The sequence below is a fragment of the Podarcis vaucheri genome, assembly GCF_965113315.1.
Source record: "Podarcis vaucheri genome assembly, chromosome: 7".
Classification (NCBI taxonomy): Eukaryota; Metazoa; Chordata; class Lepidosauria; order Squamata; family Lacertidae; genus Podarcis; species Podarcis vaucheri.
Window position 1 is genome coordinate 81,138,212 of NC_138765.1, and position 15,768 is coordinate 81,153,979.

A 15,768-nucleotide genomic window follows, 5' to 3' on the forward strand; every position below is an offset into this window, starting at 1 on the left:
GCAGACTTAATTACAAAGTACAGTGGTACCTCTGGTTGTGAACGGGACCCATTCCGGAGGCCTGTTCGCAACATGAAAAGAGTGCAACCCGCAGCAGCGCGTCTGCGCATGCGCGTGATGTGATTTTGCATTTCTGCGCATGTGCAAGTGGCGAAACCCAGACGTAACCCTTTCTGGTACTTCCGGGTCTCCGTGGGACGTAACCTGAAAGAACGTGGGACGTTACCTGAATGAAGCAAACGTTGCATGAGGTATGACTGTATATACATGTGGATCTATCCCATATGGGGATAATCCCAGTGCCCTCTGTTGGCTGGAAGTCAACAGAGTATTTCCAGCTAAAAAACTGCTCCAACGATGGAGGAAATCAAAGAGAGGGAGTGTGGCTGCATGCCTTGTCCTTTTGTTACCTGGACAGGTAAGACCACACCCACCTCTAGTCACGTGCAAAGGAAGTATGTCCCAGCCAGGAGGAAACATTCCTCCGTGTGTCCACTCTAGGAAAACAAGGAATGTTGCACTTGACTGCTACTTATGCATCACATCCCACACAAGGGTCGTCTAATCCAACCCCTTGCAATGCAGGAATCTCAACTACAGCATCTATGGCCATCCAACCTCTGCTTAAGAACCTGCAATGAAGGAGAGCCCACCATTGTCCAAGGGAGTTCGCTCCACTGTAGAACCTGTATCTTAGCAGAAGATTGTGCTGAATTTTCACATGGACATTCACTTCTCTGAATTTTGCAATACAGTTCTCCAGGCAAGCAATGTTTACAAAAACAAATATATTAGTAAAATAACAGGGGGTAAAGGCATTATATTGGAAGAAATTTGCCCTAAACTGCTGGTGAGTATTCATTACTACTTAAAAAAATAATATGCAGATTGATGTGGAAATGCAGAGCACCGGACTTAAGCTTGGGAAAAGGCTGTCAATGAATACTAGCCACAGTGGATATGTTCTGCCTCCATGATCAGATGTAGATGGACTGCTAACTTGATCCAGCAGCCTCTTCTGATGTTCATTAAGGGTCTGGAAGCCAAGCCTGATGAGGAACGGTTGAAGGAGCTGGGTATGTTTAGCCTGGAAAAGAGAAGACTGAGAGGAAATATGACAGCCAACCTGAGAGGGTGTCAGAATCCACAGAAGACAGAATCAAGATTCAAAATCACCTTAACAGATTGGAGAACTGGGCCCAAAATAACAAAACCAATTTCAATAGGGATAAATGTAAGGTTCTGCACTTGGCAGGAAGAACCAGCTGTACAAGTAGAAGATGGGGAAGACCTGGCTTGCTAGCAGTGCATGTGAAAAGGATCTAGGGATGTTAGTAGACCACAAGCTTAACATGCGTCAGCAGTGTGATGCTGCAGCAACAAAATCTAATGCTATTCTAGGTTGCATCAGCAGAAGTCTAGTGTCCAAATCAAGGGAAGCAATAGTACCACTCTCTTCTGCCTTGGTCAGACCACATCTGGAACACTGTGTCCAGTTCTGGGCACCACAAGTTAAGAAGGATATTGACAAGCTGGAAGGTTTGCAGAAGAGGGCAACCAAGATGATCAAGGGTCTGGAAACCAAGACTTATGAGGAACAGTTGAAGGAGCTGTTTAACCTGGAAAAGAAGACACTGAGAGGGGATATGATAGCCATCTTTAAATATCTCAAGGGCTGTCACATGGAAGATGGAGCAAGCCTGTTTTCTCCTGCTACAGAGGGTAGAACTTGAACCATTGACTTCAAGATACAAGAACTAAACATCAGGAAGAACTTTCTGACAGTAATAGCTGTTCAACAGTGGGAGCTGTTCAGAAGGTGGTGAACTCTCCTTCCCTGGAGGTATTTAAGCAATGTTTGGTTGGCCATCTGTCGAGGATTTTTTAGCTGAGATTCCTTCATTGCAGGGGTTGGACTAAATGACTCTCAGGCTCCATTGCAACTCTACAGTTCTATGATTCTGAAAATGAGAAAGCACAACTGACAGGTTCATCTGTCCCTAGTAACATGACGCCATTCCTCCAAATGCATAGCGGTGCCCTCTCAGCCGTGCTGCGAAGTCCCTCGTGCAGGTGACCTTGGCGTGGTCTGGGTAGGGAATCTTTTGCAGTCCAAACACATGCCAGCCCACCCGCCCACCGAACTGAATCAAGGGCCCTGGAACACAGAGTGATTTGTATGCTCAGGGAGACGTCACCTCCTTTTCAGAATGGAGAGGGGCGGTTTGAGGAGCCGTTTTTCAATGTTTGACACAAGCGTCTCTTTTGCTCTTGCGCTGGACCAGATAACTATCAATAGCTGGAGAGATTAGAGTCTCTCTCTCTCTCTCTCTCTCTCTCTCTCTCTCTCTGTGTGTGTGTGTGTGTGTGTGTGTGTGTTTTGTGTGTGTGTCTATTCTGGAAAAGGGAGGAGCAGAGGCAAAATGAAGATGGAGAATATTGGATTCTGCTGGCACAAAGAGAGCCCCTTTGGATTATATCTGGTTTTTTGTTTTTTTATTTGCCATGAAATGAAGCGGAATATTGGGAGATTCAGGATAGATAGAAGAAATTGCTTCTTTTTTCTATATAATTTTTTAATTATATTTTTCAAAGATTTTCACAACAATCTTCAAATCCAATAATTACATTGTTTCATATATTGACTTCCCACCCTCTCCTCAAGGCGGTTTTTAATTTTTTTTTACTACAACTTTTTGTTTTGTTTTGTTTTGTTTTGTTTTGTTTGTTTTGTTTTGTTTTGCTATGGCATCAGCTTGCTGCCTCATGTTCCACTAAGACCCTAGATGCTTTTCACAAGTACTGCTAGTAAGCCAGGTGTCCCTGATCTTATATTTGTGCAGCTTCTCTTTCCTGCTTAAGTGCAAAACCTGAAATTTGTCCCGATTGAAATGCCTTTTGTTAGTTTCTTCCTAGCTCTCCCATCTGTTGAGTTCCTCTTGTTAACGGAGGAATCTGAGGGTTCCCTTGCACAAAAAGACAAAGACACCAACCAGGACAATTTGGAGCAAAACAGCAGCCTGTAGGCTTGGCCTTTATTGAAAACTGTTGCGACAGGACTCCCACCCACAGCAAGATGAAGCAAAATGGAAGCCCCGAACAAAAGACGACCCCAATGTTTATTAGCTACCAATCTCCCAAGCTACACCCCTAGAACTACATCACAACTACATCATGACTACATCATTGACACATCACAAAAAGGAGGGGTTGAGGGAGGGGTTTGTGGAGGTAACCTGAGTATCTTGTCACCTGGCGGTCCCTCCTTTCCCCCTCCCCATGAGTATTTTCCAGAGGACAAAGGGGAGCTGGCAGTTTCCTGCCCCCAGAGGGAAGAGCTGATCATTGTCCTTTGTTCCAGTCCGTGTTGAATCCACTCCCATATGCAAGTCCATTGTGTCCTTGATGGTCTTCTGTCTGGGACCATCAAGGTTGTCATGCCAACTGGGCAAGGCTCCTGAGTATGTGCTGGTACGGTTAAGGGATTATGGCTGTCCTGTATCAAACCGTCCCCCTTTGATAGTCCTTCCTTCATGGAGCAAAATAAAAGTGGACCGGTGTAAATCTGATGTACGGTTGATTTACTATGAATTTATAACAGAAACATTGTGTATGTTGTGTGTGTGTGTTGTGTTTGTACAAACTGAATGATGGGGGGGGGGGGTTCCTGCAACAGTCTTGAATCCTGATTCTGACTCTTGAAGCATTAGCTATCCCTCCCGGTTTGGTGCCATCTACAGATCGGATGAGCACCCCTTCAATTCCTTCTTCCAAGTTGTTTGTAAAGACATTGAACAGCAACAGGCCCAGGACAGAACCCTGCGGCAGCCCACTCATCCCTTTTTCCCCAGGATGATGATAAGAGAGAAGAGACCAACTTGTGAGCCACTTCAACTTCCTGCCTGATTATCGCAACGCTATGCCACCAATCAGGCTTGGCAACCTGCCGATGTCACCGAGGGCAGAGCCATTTCAGAGCAAGGGCCTTGCTTTATGAATTGGCCAGCATTTCTGAAGAGATGGCTGATATATCGCAGCAAGCGGTGGTGGGAATTCTGGCAAGGCCAGCAAGCAGTTCCTGAGAAACCTCCGGCTTGTACTAAAAGCACAATTGGTAGAAGGAGTTTTTAAAAAGGAATTCCTCAGGTTAGCCTGGCACTGTGTGGATCCCAATATTACACACACACACACACACACAGATAGAGTATGGAACACAATCTGTGTGTTATCTCCCACTCCCTGGTTCCCGTTGTTGCCAAACTGGCAATTTCACCCGGGCTGCATACTTTCTTCCAATCGCTGCTGTTTATCTGCATCAACAACAAGCAAGCAAGCCTTCACTCTGTTGGATCTCGACATTTCATTAACATGCAGGCTGCTTTAAAAAAAAAAAAACACAGCCGGCAAATATCAGCCATGTCTGGGCCCTCCTGAGTTGCTCTGCTTACTCTGATAAGACTCCCCATCAGCTCAGCTTATTCATTGTGGATCCAAGCGCCTGGGTTGGATAAGATGCCTGCTTTTCCAATTCTGCTGGGGTGGTGCGCTGGGGTTGGGGGTTATCAGCAGCTGATTAAAAGCCTGTGATTGTTGAGGTTTGCAAGTTTGGGAGGGAAACTGTGGGCTTTTTTTAAAAAAAAGTGGGGGGGGCAGTTCTGTCTGTATCTCTCCTCTCCGGGGTGCAAAATACTTGTTACTGTTGCAGGTACGTGTTACTGCTGCTACTATGTGATACTTCTTTAATGTTGATAACAGGATGGGTGCTATGAAAAGCAGGGATGTGATGATGAGGCAAAAGGCTCGGAATCTGTATTTTAAGAGCAACAAATGAGTCCTGCTGGATCAGGCTAGTCCCGCCTCCTCTTCTCACAGTAGCCAACCAGGTGCCCAAATGTGAAGCCCCCAAACCATACCCTCCAACATTTCCTCAATGAAAATAGGTAAAGGTAAAGGGACCCCTGACCATTAGGTCCCATCGTGGCCAACTCTGGGGTTGCGGCGCTCATCTCGCTTTATTGGCCGATGGAGCTGGCGTACAGCTTCTGGGTCATGTGGCTAGCAAGACTAAGTCGTTTCTGGTGAAGCAGAGCAGCACACGGAAATGCCGTTTACTTTTCCGCTGGAACAGTACCTATTTATCTACTTGCACTTTGATGTGCTTTCGAACTGCTAGGTTAGCAGGAGCAGGGAACGAGCAATGGGAGCTCACCCCATCGCGGGGATTCGAACCGCCGACCTTCTGCTTGGCAAGTCCTAGGTGCTGTGGTTTAACCCACAGCGCCACCCATGTCCCTCAATGAAAACAGGAGCGTCCTATTCCATCATCATCATCATGATGGGTTTTTTATTATTTACACCCCACCCGTCTGTCTGGATTGCCCCAACCACTTTGGGCAGCTTCCAATATATATAAAAATGTAATAAAACATTAAACATTATACGGGGGCTACCTTCAGATATTTTCTAAAGGCTGTCTAGTTACTTATCTCCTTGGCTCAGGGGTTGCATAGCTTCAACATTTCTGTGATGAGAATAGGGACGTCCTAAGGAAAAACAGGACATTCCGGGATCAGATCAGAAACCAGGATGGCTGCTGTAAATCCAAAACTGTCCCTGGAAAATAGGGACACTTGGAGGGTCTGGAGTCTGTATTTTAAAAGCATAAGAGGAAGAGTCATGCTTGATCAGGGCAAATTGGGGCCCACCTAGTCCAGCCTCATATTGGCCAGCCAGATGTCCACATCATAGCTGTCAACTTACAGATTTGAAAATAAGGGACCAGCAGCCAAAATAAGGGACCTGCAGCCTCACCTGTTCCAGGCACTCCAGTCTTCCTGTCCTCCTGCAGTCTGGTCAAACTCACACTGGTAGCTTCGAGAACACTGTCCAACCAACTTTGTAACCAGAGGTTCAGCTGAATAGAATCTGAATCACATGCACCACAAGGCCTATGCAGCCTCAACTTAAGATGGCTCCCCGGCCTGGCTTTGCGCTGCAAAGTTTACAGCAGCACGTGCAACAAAATGGCGTCCAGCATTCAAAAAACCCCTCAGCTTGCATTAACTAGCCACACACAAGGCATGCAAGCTCCACCCCCCAGTCGTTCTTAGACTTCTTATTGGGTGAGCAACACAGCCAAGCAACACAGTTGGAGCCTCCCTCCTCCCTGGCCAGCAGGGAGGGAGGGAGAGGAGCTGCTTCCTTTGAAATTTAAGGGACATCATTTAAAGGACATTTAAGGGACATCCATCAATAAGGGACAGCAGCGGGACATGGCGCTGGAATAAGGGACTGTCCCTTCAAATAAGGGACACTTGACAGCTATGGTCCACATGTGAAGCCGCAAAACCAGGACCCAAGCACTCTTCTCTCTTGCATGATACTTACTCCAAGTGCAAAACAGTCTCCACCTCTAATATAGCTATTCTGGACAATATCCTTTCAGTAGGCCTTCTCTGCCATGAATTTACCAAATTTGATGAGAAGGTATCTAGAGGATCACTGAAAAAAGAAAGGGATGGGGAGGAAAAATGAAATATTTGCACCTAGAGGTAGCAGATCTGGCCACTGACCAAGCTTTCTTTCTTTCCCCAATATTTTCTCTTCTTGGCTAGTTTGTCTTGGAAGACAACTTGTCCGTCTTGCCAATCCAGTAGGTAAGCAATTTGTTTCAGATCGCCCCCCCCTCTGGGCATTTTGGCACTTTCTCAGATGAAGGGAAGGGGGGAGAGAGAGGAGAAAATAAACAAAAGCTGCTGTCTGTATCCACCGCAATCAGCCCGAGCTAAACGCTTTCTCTCCCAGCCGAGCAGCGCAGGGGTGTGAAATCGAGATTAGAGTGCACGAGATTCTATATCTCCCCCCCCCCCGACTGCCTCCACGAGTCACAGGGTTTGGTGTTAACAAAAATATAGATCTAAAAATTCCACCAGTGTAGGAATAATCCTTGCTTTGGATTTCTTGCTAGGCTTGTTGTTTTGAAGGCAGTTGTAGCGGGCATCTGTACTGGGCATCTGTACCCCAACAGAGACCCCGCTAAGAAGAGGAGGCCCCTGGAACTGCTGCTCCTCTTCACCATTGCATTGTGTTTTCTCATTCACCCATCTGTTTCTCTGGTCCAGGACTCACTGAGGAAGAATCATAGATTGGAAGGCAACCCCCAAAGCTTAATTTGCCCAACCCACTGAGGTGCAGGAATCCCAGCTACAGAAGCCCTGGCAGGTGGCCATTCAACCAGTGGTGTAGCAAGCAAACACAATTAAAACCAAAATAATTCTTAAACAGCTGAAACATTCTATAAACAGTTAGAATTAAAAACATCTAAAAACCACTTTCCGTTTTAAAACATTCTTCAAGGAATCACAGTTCGCAACTTTCTTCCACCCAATGATTACCGGGTTTCCAGGAACGGTTTTACTCAGCCATCCAATGACTGGGTAAACAGGATTGCTTTCAAATTCCTCCCAGAAGTCACCAGGGAGGACATTTCACAACAAAGGAACCACCCCCAAAAAGGCCCTGCTGTGTGCCAACCAGACAGTCCCAGTTGGGCATGCTGGAGGCTGTCATAAAACTGTCCCTCGCCTGTCATTCACAGATAGTCTTCCTGCCAGAATCAGGCTTCTGTGCCTTAAAGGCTTTGAAGCTCTTCCCTGATTGGTTGGTGTCAATGCCACCAGGGATCCCAGGCTTGTGGCAGTTAATGAAAAGGGTCTGTCACTGGAACTGGAGCAGTAATTTCAATGCTGAAAGAAGACACGTAAACAAATACTGGATATGAATGGAAAGCAGGTTGTTTTTCTTTCTTCCCCTCCTGCATCTTATCTACCCAACACCTTTCAGTGCCAGAGTTCCTTGGAAGGCATGGCGGAAACTTGGCCGTTCACGAAGGCCTGAGGGATATCTGGCTGGGATTCAGCCTGTGTGCTTCTGTTCTGGAGAAGGGCATTGACAGGAGTCTAGCAGTCCACACGCTACTTGGCAAGTTGATGAGGACTAACTTGAAAGGCCCTATTTCCTTAAAATTAGCTTGGCTGATGGTCAGGGATGGTGATGGGAGTTGTGCTTCAGTTGTGGTTTTCTCTACCCTTGAATTAAATGAAGGCAGAATTCTGACAGAAATAGCTAAAGGCAGCAAAGGCAAGTGATGGTCAGAGTTGTGATGGAGGGCAGTGAAGGCGAGTGATGGTCAAAGTTATGGTAGAAGTATCTAGGGGAAGTAAAGGTCTAGTTTAGGGTTGGACAGTCTGTGGCCTTCAAGGTATTGTTGAACTACAACTCCAATCAGCATAGGCCAGTGGCCAGGGATGATGGGATCTGTTGTCTGGAAAGCAGCAGGGGCTGGAGGTTAAGAGCATAAGCATGTAAGAAGAGCCTAAATGGATGGGCCAATATGGACCAGCACCCTATTCTCACAGCGGCCACCCAGATGCCCATGGAAATCCAGCAAGCAAGTTGCAAGAGCAACTCTCCCCTCAATAGCCACCAAGAGCTCTCTCCTCTTTGAATTTGTCTTCTCATAGAATCATAGAATCATAGAGTTGGAAGAGACCACAAGGGCCATCGAGTCCAACCCCCTGCCAAGCAGGAAACACCATCAGAGCACTCCTGACATATGGTTGTCAAGCCTCTGCTTAAAGACCTCCAAAGTAGGAGACTCCACCACACTCCTTGGCAGCAAATTCCACTGTCGAACAGCTCTTACTGTCAGGTAGTTCTTCCTAATGTTTAGGTGGAATCTTCTTTCTTGTAGTTTGGATCCATTGCTCCGTGTCCGCTTCTCCGGAGCAGCAGAAAACAACCTTTCTCCCTCCTCTATGTGACATCCTTTTATATATTTGAACTCTAATATATTTTCTAACTCTAATATATTTTCTCCTCTAATGTCATCCAAGTTGCTGGCTAATCACTACCTCCTGTGGAAGTGAGTTCCGCAGTTCCACTCCCTGCTGCATGAAGAAGTCATTTTTCTCTGTCCTGAATCTTTGAGCATTTAGTTTCATTGGAAGCCTCTGAATTCTAGTGTTATGAGAGAGGGAGAAAAACTTTTCCGTGTCTGCTCTTTCCATGCCACGCAGAGTTTTATAAACATTTATCACGTCACCGCCTCTTCACCTTTCCTCAGCTAAAATGCCCCAAATGTTGCAACCTTGCCTTCGTAGGAGAGTCGCTACATCCTCCTTCATCAGGTGAGGCAGACGGCTTTTCAACCTGGACTTTTAAACTCTATCAATATGGTTATTTTTAAAATGGAAGGACCCAACACCCCTCATTATCCTATCTTTGTGAACAGACATGCCCCTTGGCCAACGAGCAGCCTCGAATGTGTTCGTTCCACAGCTCACCTCACCCTGCACCCTTCTGCAGGTGCCCTCTCTCTGTACGAACCCGTTCCTCTTCCAACCTCTTCATTCTTTGCCATGCATTAATCGGAGCTTTCTTCCCTCCCCCCGCCCCCACCCCATGACAGTTCCATTAAGAAATTATTTACATTTCTCAAAGAACGCCTCTGTTGCCTGCTCCCGTGTCATTTCCTTGCCGCGGAGATGGAAATTGCAGAGAGTGAAGTGGGATCTCTCAGAAATAAGCTCTGTTGAGGTTCCATCATGGATTACGGTGACAAGAGAGCCAATTTGCTTTTCAACAGGATGATGGGGTTACCAGGGAGGGTGCAGGTCTAAGAGGACTTCCTGGCAGAGTGGGGCAGACAGATTCTTTCCTCCCGCCAAGTGAGATTGTATTAGCTGTGTGTTTACTTGCTGTCTCCTTAGTATTCAGGATAGCAAAAACTGTTTGGTACCTCTCCAGGACACGGGTGGCGCTGTGGGTTAAACCACAGAGCCTAGGACTTGCCGATCAGAAGGTTGGCGGTTCAAATTCCCACAACAGGGTGAGCTCCCGTTGCTCGGTCCTTGCTCCTGCCAACCTAGCAGTTTGAAAGCACGTCAAAGTGCAAGTGGATAAATAGGTACCACTCCGGCGGGAAGGTAAATGGCGTTTCCATACGCTGCTCTGGTTCGCCAGAAGTGGCTTAGTCATGCTGGCCACATGACCCAGAATCTGTACGCCGGCTCCCTTGGCCAATAAAGAGAGATGAGCACCGCAACCCCAGAGTCGGCCACGACTGGACCTAATGGTCAGGGGGCCCTTTATCTTTACCTACCTCTCCATGAAAGCTTTGGCACTTTTGAAAGGAAGGTTGGATCTACCTTCCTCCAAACCCATAACAGCAATGTGAAAAACTTGCTGGATCTGACCCATCTAATCCAGCATGCTGATCTCACAGTGGCCAACCCAGATGCTTAGGAGAGGCAGAACAAAGCTAGTTTGGCTTTTAGGCATTGATAGCCTTCTCCTCCAGGAATTTGCCCCATCATCTTTCAAAGCCATTCAGCTTAGTGGAAAGGGGAGTTTTTCAGCCACTAAATAGAAGTTGCCTTATCCTTTGTGTTGACTGGAGACAATCGGAGAGGAAGGAGGTGAGTCAGCTACTGAAGATACCCTACTCCTTGGGTCACTCTTGAGAAAGTGCATGGTGTTCTACAGAGGAGTTGTTGTTCTGTATGTTTCAAAGATGAGTGTTTAGGAACCCAGAGAATGCAAGGTGCGTCATTTTCAATATAATGAAGTGCAAATCCTGTTATGCACAATTGTGCTTCAAGGATAGCACAGTTTAAGTCCCTGCAAAAGGGAAATATTCAATAACTCCAAATCATTTGCCCGTGTATGTGTCTAGGAAAATAATACATCTAGCTGAAAGGCAGCAAGTGGAGATCTGCATTGATGGTTGACAATGGATCTCTAATTATGGTTGTATCATCTTAGAATGGGAGCGTGGCTGCAAGGGGGCATGGCTGTCACAATCGTGGAGGGACCCTGCACTTCTGAATTTATAATCAAAGAATTGGAGAGCTGGAAGGGACACCAAGAGGCATCTAGTCCAACTCCTTGCAATTTAGGAATCTCAACTAGAGCAACCATGACAGATGGCAATCCAGCCTTTGCTTAAAAACATCCAAAGAAGGAGAGTCCAATGAAGTCCTTTCCACTCTTGAGCAGCTCCTGGAATCTCCTTCCTTTTATCCATTCATTCAGGTCCTCCCCTCTGGAACAGGAGAAATCAAGCCTACTCCATCTCTCATGAGCATAGCTGTCAACCGTCCCTTATTTGGTGGGAAACCCCCTTATCCCAGCGCCGTGTCCCGCTGCTGTCCCTTATTGATGATGTCCCTTAAATTTCCCGGGTTTCAAAGGAAGCAGCTCTTCTCCCTCCCTCCCTCCCTGCCTGCCAGGGAGGAGGGAGGCTCCAACTGTGTTGCTTGGCTGCGTTGCTCACCCAATAAGGAGTCTAAGAACGACTGGGGGGTGGAGCTTGCATGCCTTGTGCCGATCTAATCAGCCGCGTTGCCTGGGGACTCGCCTTTGCTCAGCGCTTCCCAGCGGTGGTTTTCCTTGCTGCATCCCCTTTGCCGGGTTCCTGCACTGTGGGAACCAATGCTTGAGGCTTTGTTTGGCTGGGCTTTCTGCCTTTGACTCGGAGGGGCTCAGAAGTTGAACATACCTGTGCCCGGAAAATCCCTTATTTTGGCTGTTGATCCCTTATTTTCAAGGCTGCTGGTTCCTTATTTTCAAATATGTAGTTGACAGCTATGCTCATGAGACAGACCTTCAGATATTTAAAGATGGCTCTCGTATCACCTCTCAGCCTTCTCTTCTCTAGGCTAAACATATGCAGACTCTCTCACCTGTTCCCCATCAGGCTTGGTTTTCATGCCCTTGATCACCTCAGTCGCCCTCCCCTGTGCACATTCCAATTTGTCGATATCCTTCTTATACTGGGGTGCCCAGAACTAGATGCAGGATTTCAGGTGGAGTCTGACCAAGGCAGAATTTGCTACTATGTTGTTGATTACAAGAGCCTTGTTATGGGTCTTTTGCCTGCTTTGAAAAAGAGATAAAAACCTTTTGCCTTCCCTTCGCTCTGCAATCCTAGCCACTCACCTGGCAGGCCAAAGGGAAGTGGCAAAGAGATGATTACCTTGTCTGTAATTCATAATGCATTTCCCTCAAGGTGCTTTTCCAGAGCTGTCAAGAGTCGTGCTGGCAACTTGGGCCCTTCACTGGAAAAACTATTTTATTTTATTTTATTATTTTATTTTATGTTATTATTTTATTTTTAAAACCCAACTGCTTCCCACTTAACCTTCCTTCCCCCATGCCTACCCTACCAGAGCAACCTTTGGGAGGGACAATAATAATAATAATAATAATAATAATAATAATAATAATTATTATTATTATTTCCCCAGCCACTCTGGGCGGCTTCCAACAAAGATAAAAAATACATTAAAATGTCACACATTAAAAACTTCCCTGAACAGGGAATAGCCTTCAGATGTCTTCTAAATGTCAGGTACAGTGGTACTTCGGGTTACATACGCTTCAGGTTACAGACTCCGCTAACCCAGGAATAGTACCTCGGGTTAAGAAATTTGCTTCAGGATGAGAACAGAAATCATGCTCCAGCGGCGCGGCAGCAGCAGGAGGCCCCATTAGCTAAAGTGGTGCTTCAGGTTAAGAACAGTTTCAGGTTAAGAACGGACCTCTGGAATGAATTAAGTACTTAACCCGAGGTACAGCACCACCCACGTCCATTTTCTTAGTTAAGACCCGTTGAATCCCTCCTAAAAGAATAAAGACACCACATTCTCATTCATAAGCAGTAAAAAGAAAGCTTACACAGCAGAGCACAGTGTGATCCCTGAAGGCAGGCTTTAGGCTTAAAGTTTCAAGCATATACAAACCTAGTGATTGCATGCTAGCAGTCCATGTGGTGCTGTGGTCTAAACAACAGAGCCTAGGGCTTGCCGATCGGAAAGTCGGCAGTTCGAATCCTCATGACGGGGTGAGCTCCCGTTGCTCGGTCCCACCTCCTGCCCACCTAGCAGTTCAAGAGCACGTCAAAGTGCAAGTAGATAAATAGGTACTACTCCGGCGGGATGGTAAACAGTGTTTTTGTGCGGTGCTCTGGTTCACCAGAAGCAGCTTAGTCATGCTGACCACATGACCCGGAAGCTGTCTGCAGACAAACACCAGCTCCCTCGGCCTATAGAGCGAGATGAGCGCGCAACCCCAGAGTCGTCCGCGACTGGACCTGTTGGTCAGGGGTACCTTTACCTTTGCCTTTAAAGAGGAAAATATTAGAACACATTTCAATCTGGACAAACCAGAATGAATTGCGTATTGTCTTAAGAAACTCTCACAAGTTTGTTTACTCTTTTAAGAAGGATATAAGGGAACTTACTAGGAACCTAATAGTGAGAGGCTTACACGAGCCTGCAACCAGCTACCTGCTGTGCGACGGAAGGAAAATGTAAACTCTGCTAAGTAAAGAACTTGCTGGTGCAAGTTAGGAAGGATATTAATAAACAATATATCCTCTCCTGCTACCTTGAATATTCCCACAATCACAACTCTGCCTTCTTTTAATGTGGGGATAGGGGAATTCCTACTCTCCGGGTGTTGCTCTGCTATAACTCTCATTATCCCTGACCTTTGCCCAGTTTCTCACTGGGATCACCAGTGAGATGTAGAGTGGAAGGTCGCTCCCAAACACCCCTCAGCCCCCTTGACCATAAGGCGAATGCAGCAAGCACCTGCTTCATTGCCCACAAGAACGTCACTGAAATGGGATGGGCCGTAGGTCAGCCGCAGAGTATCTGCCTTGCAAACAGAAGGCCCCAGGTTTGAATCATGACACCCCTCTGCCTCAAACCCTGGAGAGCCATTGCTTGCCAGTCAGTGTAGAGAATACTGAGCTTCCCCTTGGATAATTTTCAAATGCCTCTTCCTTTTTCATGAACCGATGGGTGATGTTATTTCAAAAAAACCACTTGAATTAACCATTAGCATTGTCGCCTTAAGGAAAACTGTCAACGAGATCAGTCTTGTCTCCCAGCAAGCACCCTCCCCATGGGGACTGGGGAGCTCTGAGCCCCACCACCTGTTCCCCCAGGGTTTTGGTTCGTCTCCTTGAATCTGCTCCTCAGCAGCGCCCGCGACTATCTGACAGAATCTGTGGGATATCTCTTTCCCCAGCCTTTTATAACACTACTGGAGCATCTAACACGTCTTGATGGAGACAGATCTCCAGCAATAAATCCCTCCCATGGCCATGTCTAATTCTTAAATATCGCAGCTTATTTTGCTAAATGTATCTTAATAGGCGAGGCATGACCGTCCTCGCTGAGAGGGGAGTGAGACGGATGGAGCTGTTTGGAGTAATGAAGCATCAAGTTAATGAAGGATCCGGCGTCCAGCCCTGGACACAATGAGAGGAATGGATATTGGTGGGAGGCGGCGTGGAGAGCGAACAGTGGCAGCTGGGGGCTAATTCTTTTTTTATTTTTTAAATCAGTGATCTGTGTTTTCTCTCGCTTCTTAATTAATCTTGCTGAGTCCTTTGGAAAATGTTGTAGGGGCTGGTTTGGTGGAGAGGCAGTTATGTACCTGGGCCAGTGCTGTATTTACATACAGTGGTACCTCGGGTTACAGACGCTTCAGGTTACAGACTCCACTAACCCAGAAATAGTACCTCGGGTTACGAACTTTGCTTCAGGATGAGAACAGAAATTGTGTGGTGGCGGCAGCAGTGCAGCGGCAGCAGGAGGCCCCATTAGCTAAAGTGGTACCTCAGGTTAAGAACAGTTTCAGGTTAAGAAGGGACCTCCAGAATGAATTAAGTTCTTAACCCGAGGTACCACTGTATAAGCTAAACAAGCTCAGGGCTCCACTCTCTTGGGGGCCCCCAAAAATTTTAAAGGGGGGAAAAACTGGAAGCACATTTCCAAAATACAAGATAAAAAACAAATAAAATAAAACCTACATACAGCAACAGTGTTATGTGTTGTGTAGGCTCCTATGATGTAAGTAATGGGCCCCGCCTGCTAGCCTCCTCCCTAAAATATTCAACACAAAAAACAGTGACAATTTGTTGTTGACAAAGGACAGCTGGACATATAAAGGGCCCCATTACCTTCAGTAGCTAAGGGCCTCATCAGACCTAAATCCAGCCCTGACCTGGGCTATGGGGAGCTAAGCTGAGGAGGTACTGTGTGGCAGTGGGTGAACCGCCCTGAGACCCCCAGGTATAGGGCAGTATATAAATAAAATTAATAAGAGCCTCTGGGTCAGGCCCAAAGGGGTCCATTTAGCCTAGCATCCAGTTCTTACAACGACCAAATTCTTTCCTTGACCTCCAAGCCTTGACCACCAAGTAATTTATGTGTTGTTGTTTTTCAGATAATGGTCAACTCCACACATTTTTACACTAAAGCGATAACTGCAGATCTTGTGTGGTTTTCCTTCTGGGGGGCAAGTGAAGTTCCAGCAGCCGGCAGCATGACGTCAAGAGCTCCCGAGAGAGAGCAGAAACCTTTCAAGGTGGTTCTCGCATTCTCACCTGTCTTCTTCCATCTTTTCTTGTGTCCCAGGTTACCTGACGGTCAGCATCGAGCCGCTCCCACCTGTGGTGGTTGGGGATGCCGTCACTTTGAAATGCAACTTCAAGACGGATGGCAGGATGCGGGAAATAGTGTGGTACCGGGTAAGCGAGCCAATCCTCCTTCACCCCCCAAAAGTCCCTTGAGCTGCTGTTTCGGTTTGGTTTGTGAGAGTTTCCTTCATTATTTACTCGCTCTGTTTCTATCTCACCTCTAAGGAGCTCAAGGTGGTAAATGTAGTTCTCCCTACTTCCCATTTTGCCCTCCC

The 15,768-nt window shown here is 46.7% G+C and overlaps 1 protein-coding gene across 1 annotated transcript in view; it reads left to right on the forward strand.

Moving 5' to 3' along the window:
• Positions 1 to 15,768, forward strand: part of IGSF21 (immunoglobin superfamily member 21) — a 234,469-nt gene that overhangs the window by 64,876 nt on the left and 153,825 nt on the right. The window contains exon 2 of the mRNA XM_082230208.1: positions 15,492 to 15,604. Within this exon, the coding sequence (XP_082086334.1) occupies positions 15,492 to 15,604 (113 nt within the window). The remainder of the gene's footprint in view (positions 1 to 15,491; positions 15,605 to 15,768) is intronic.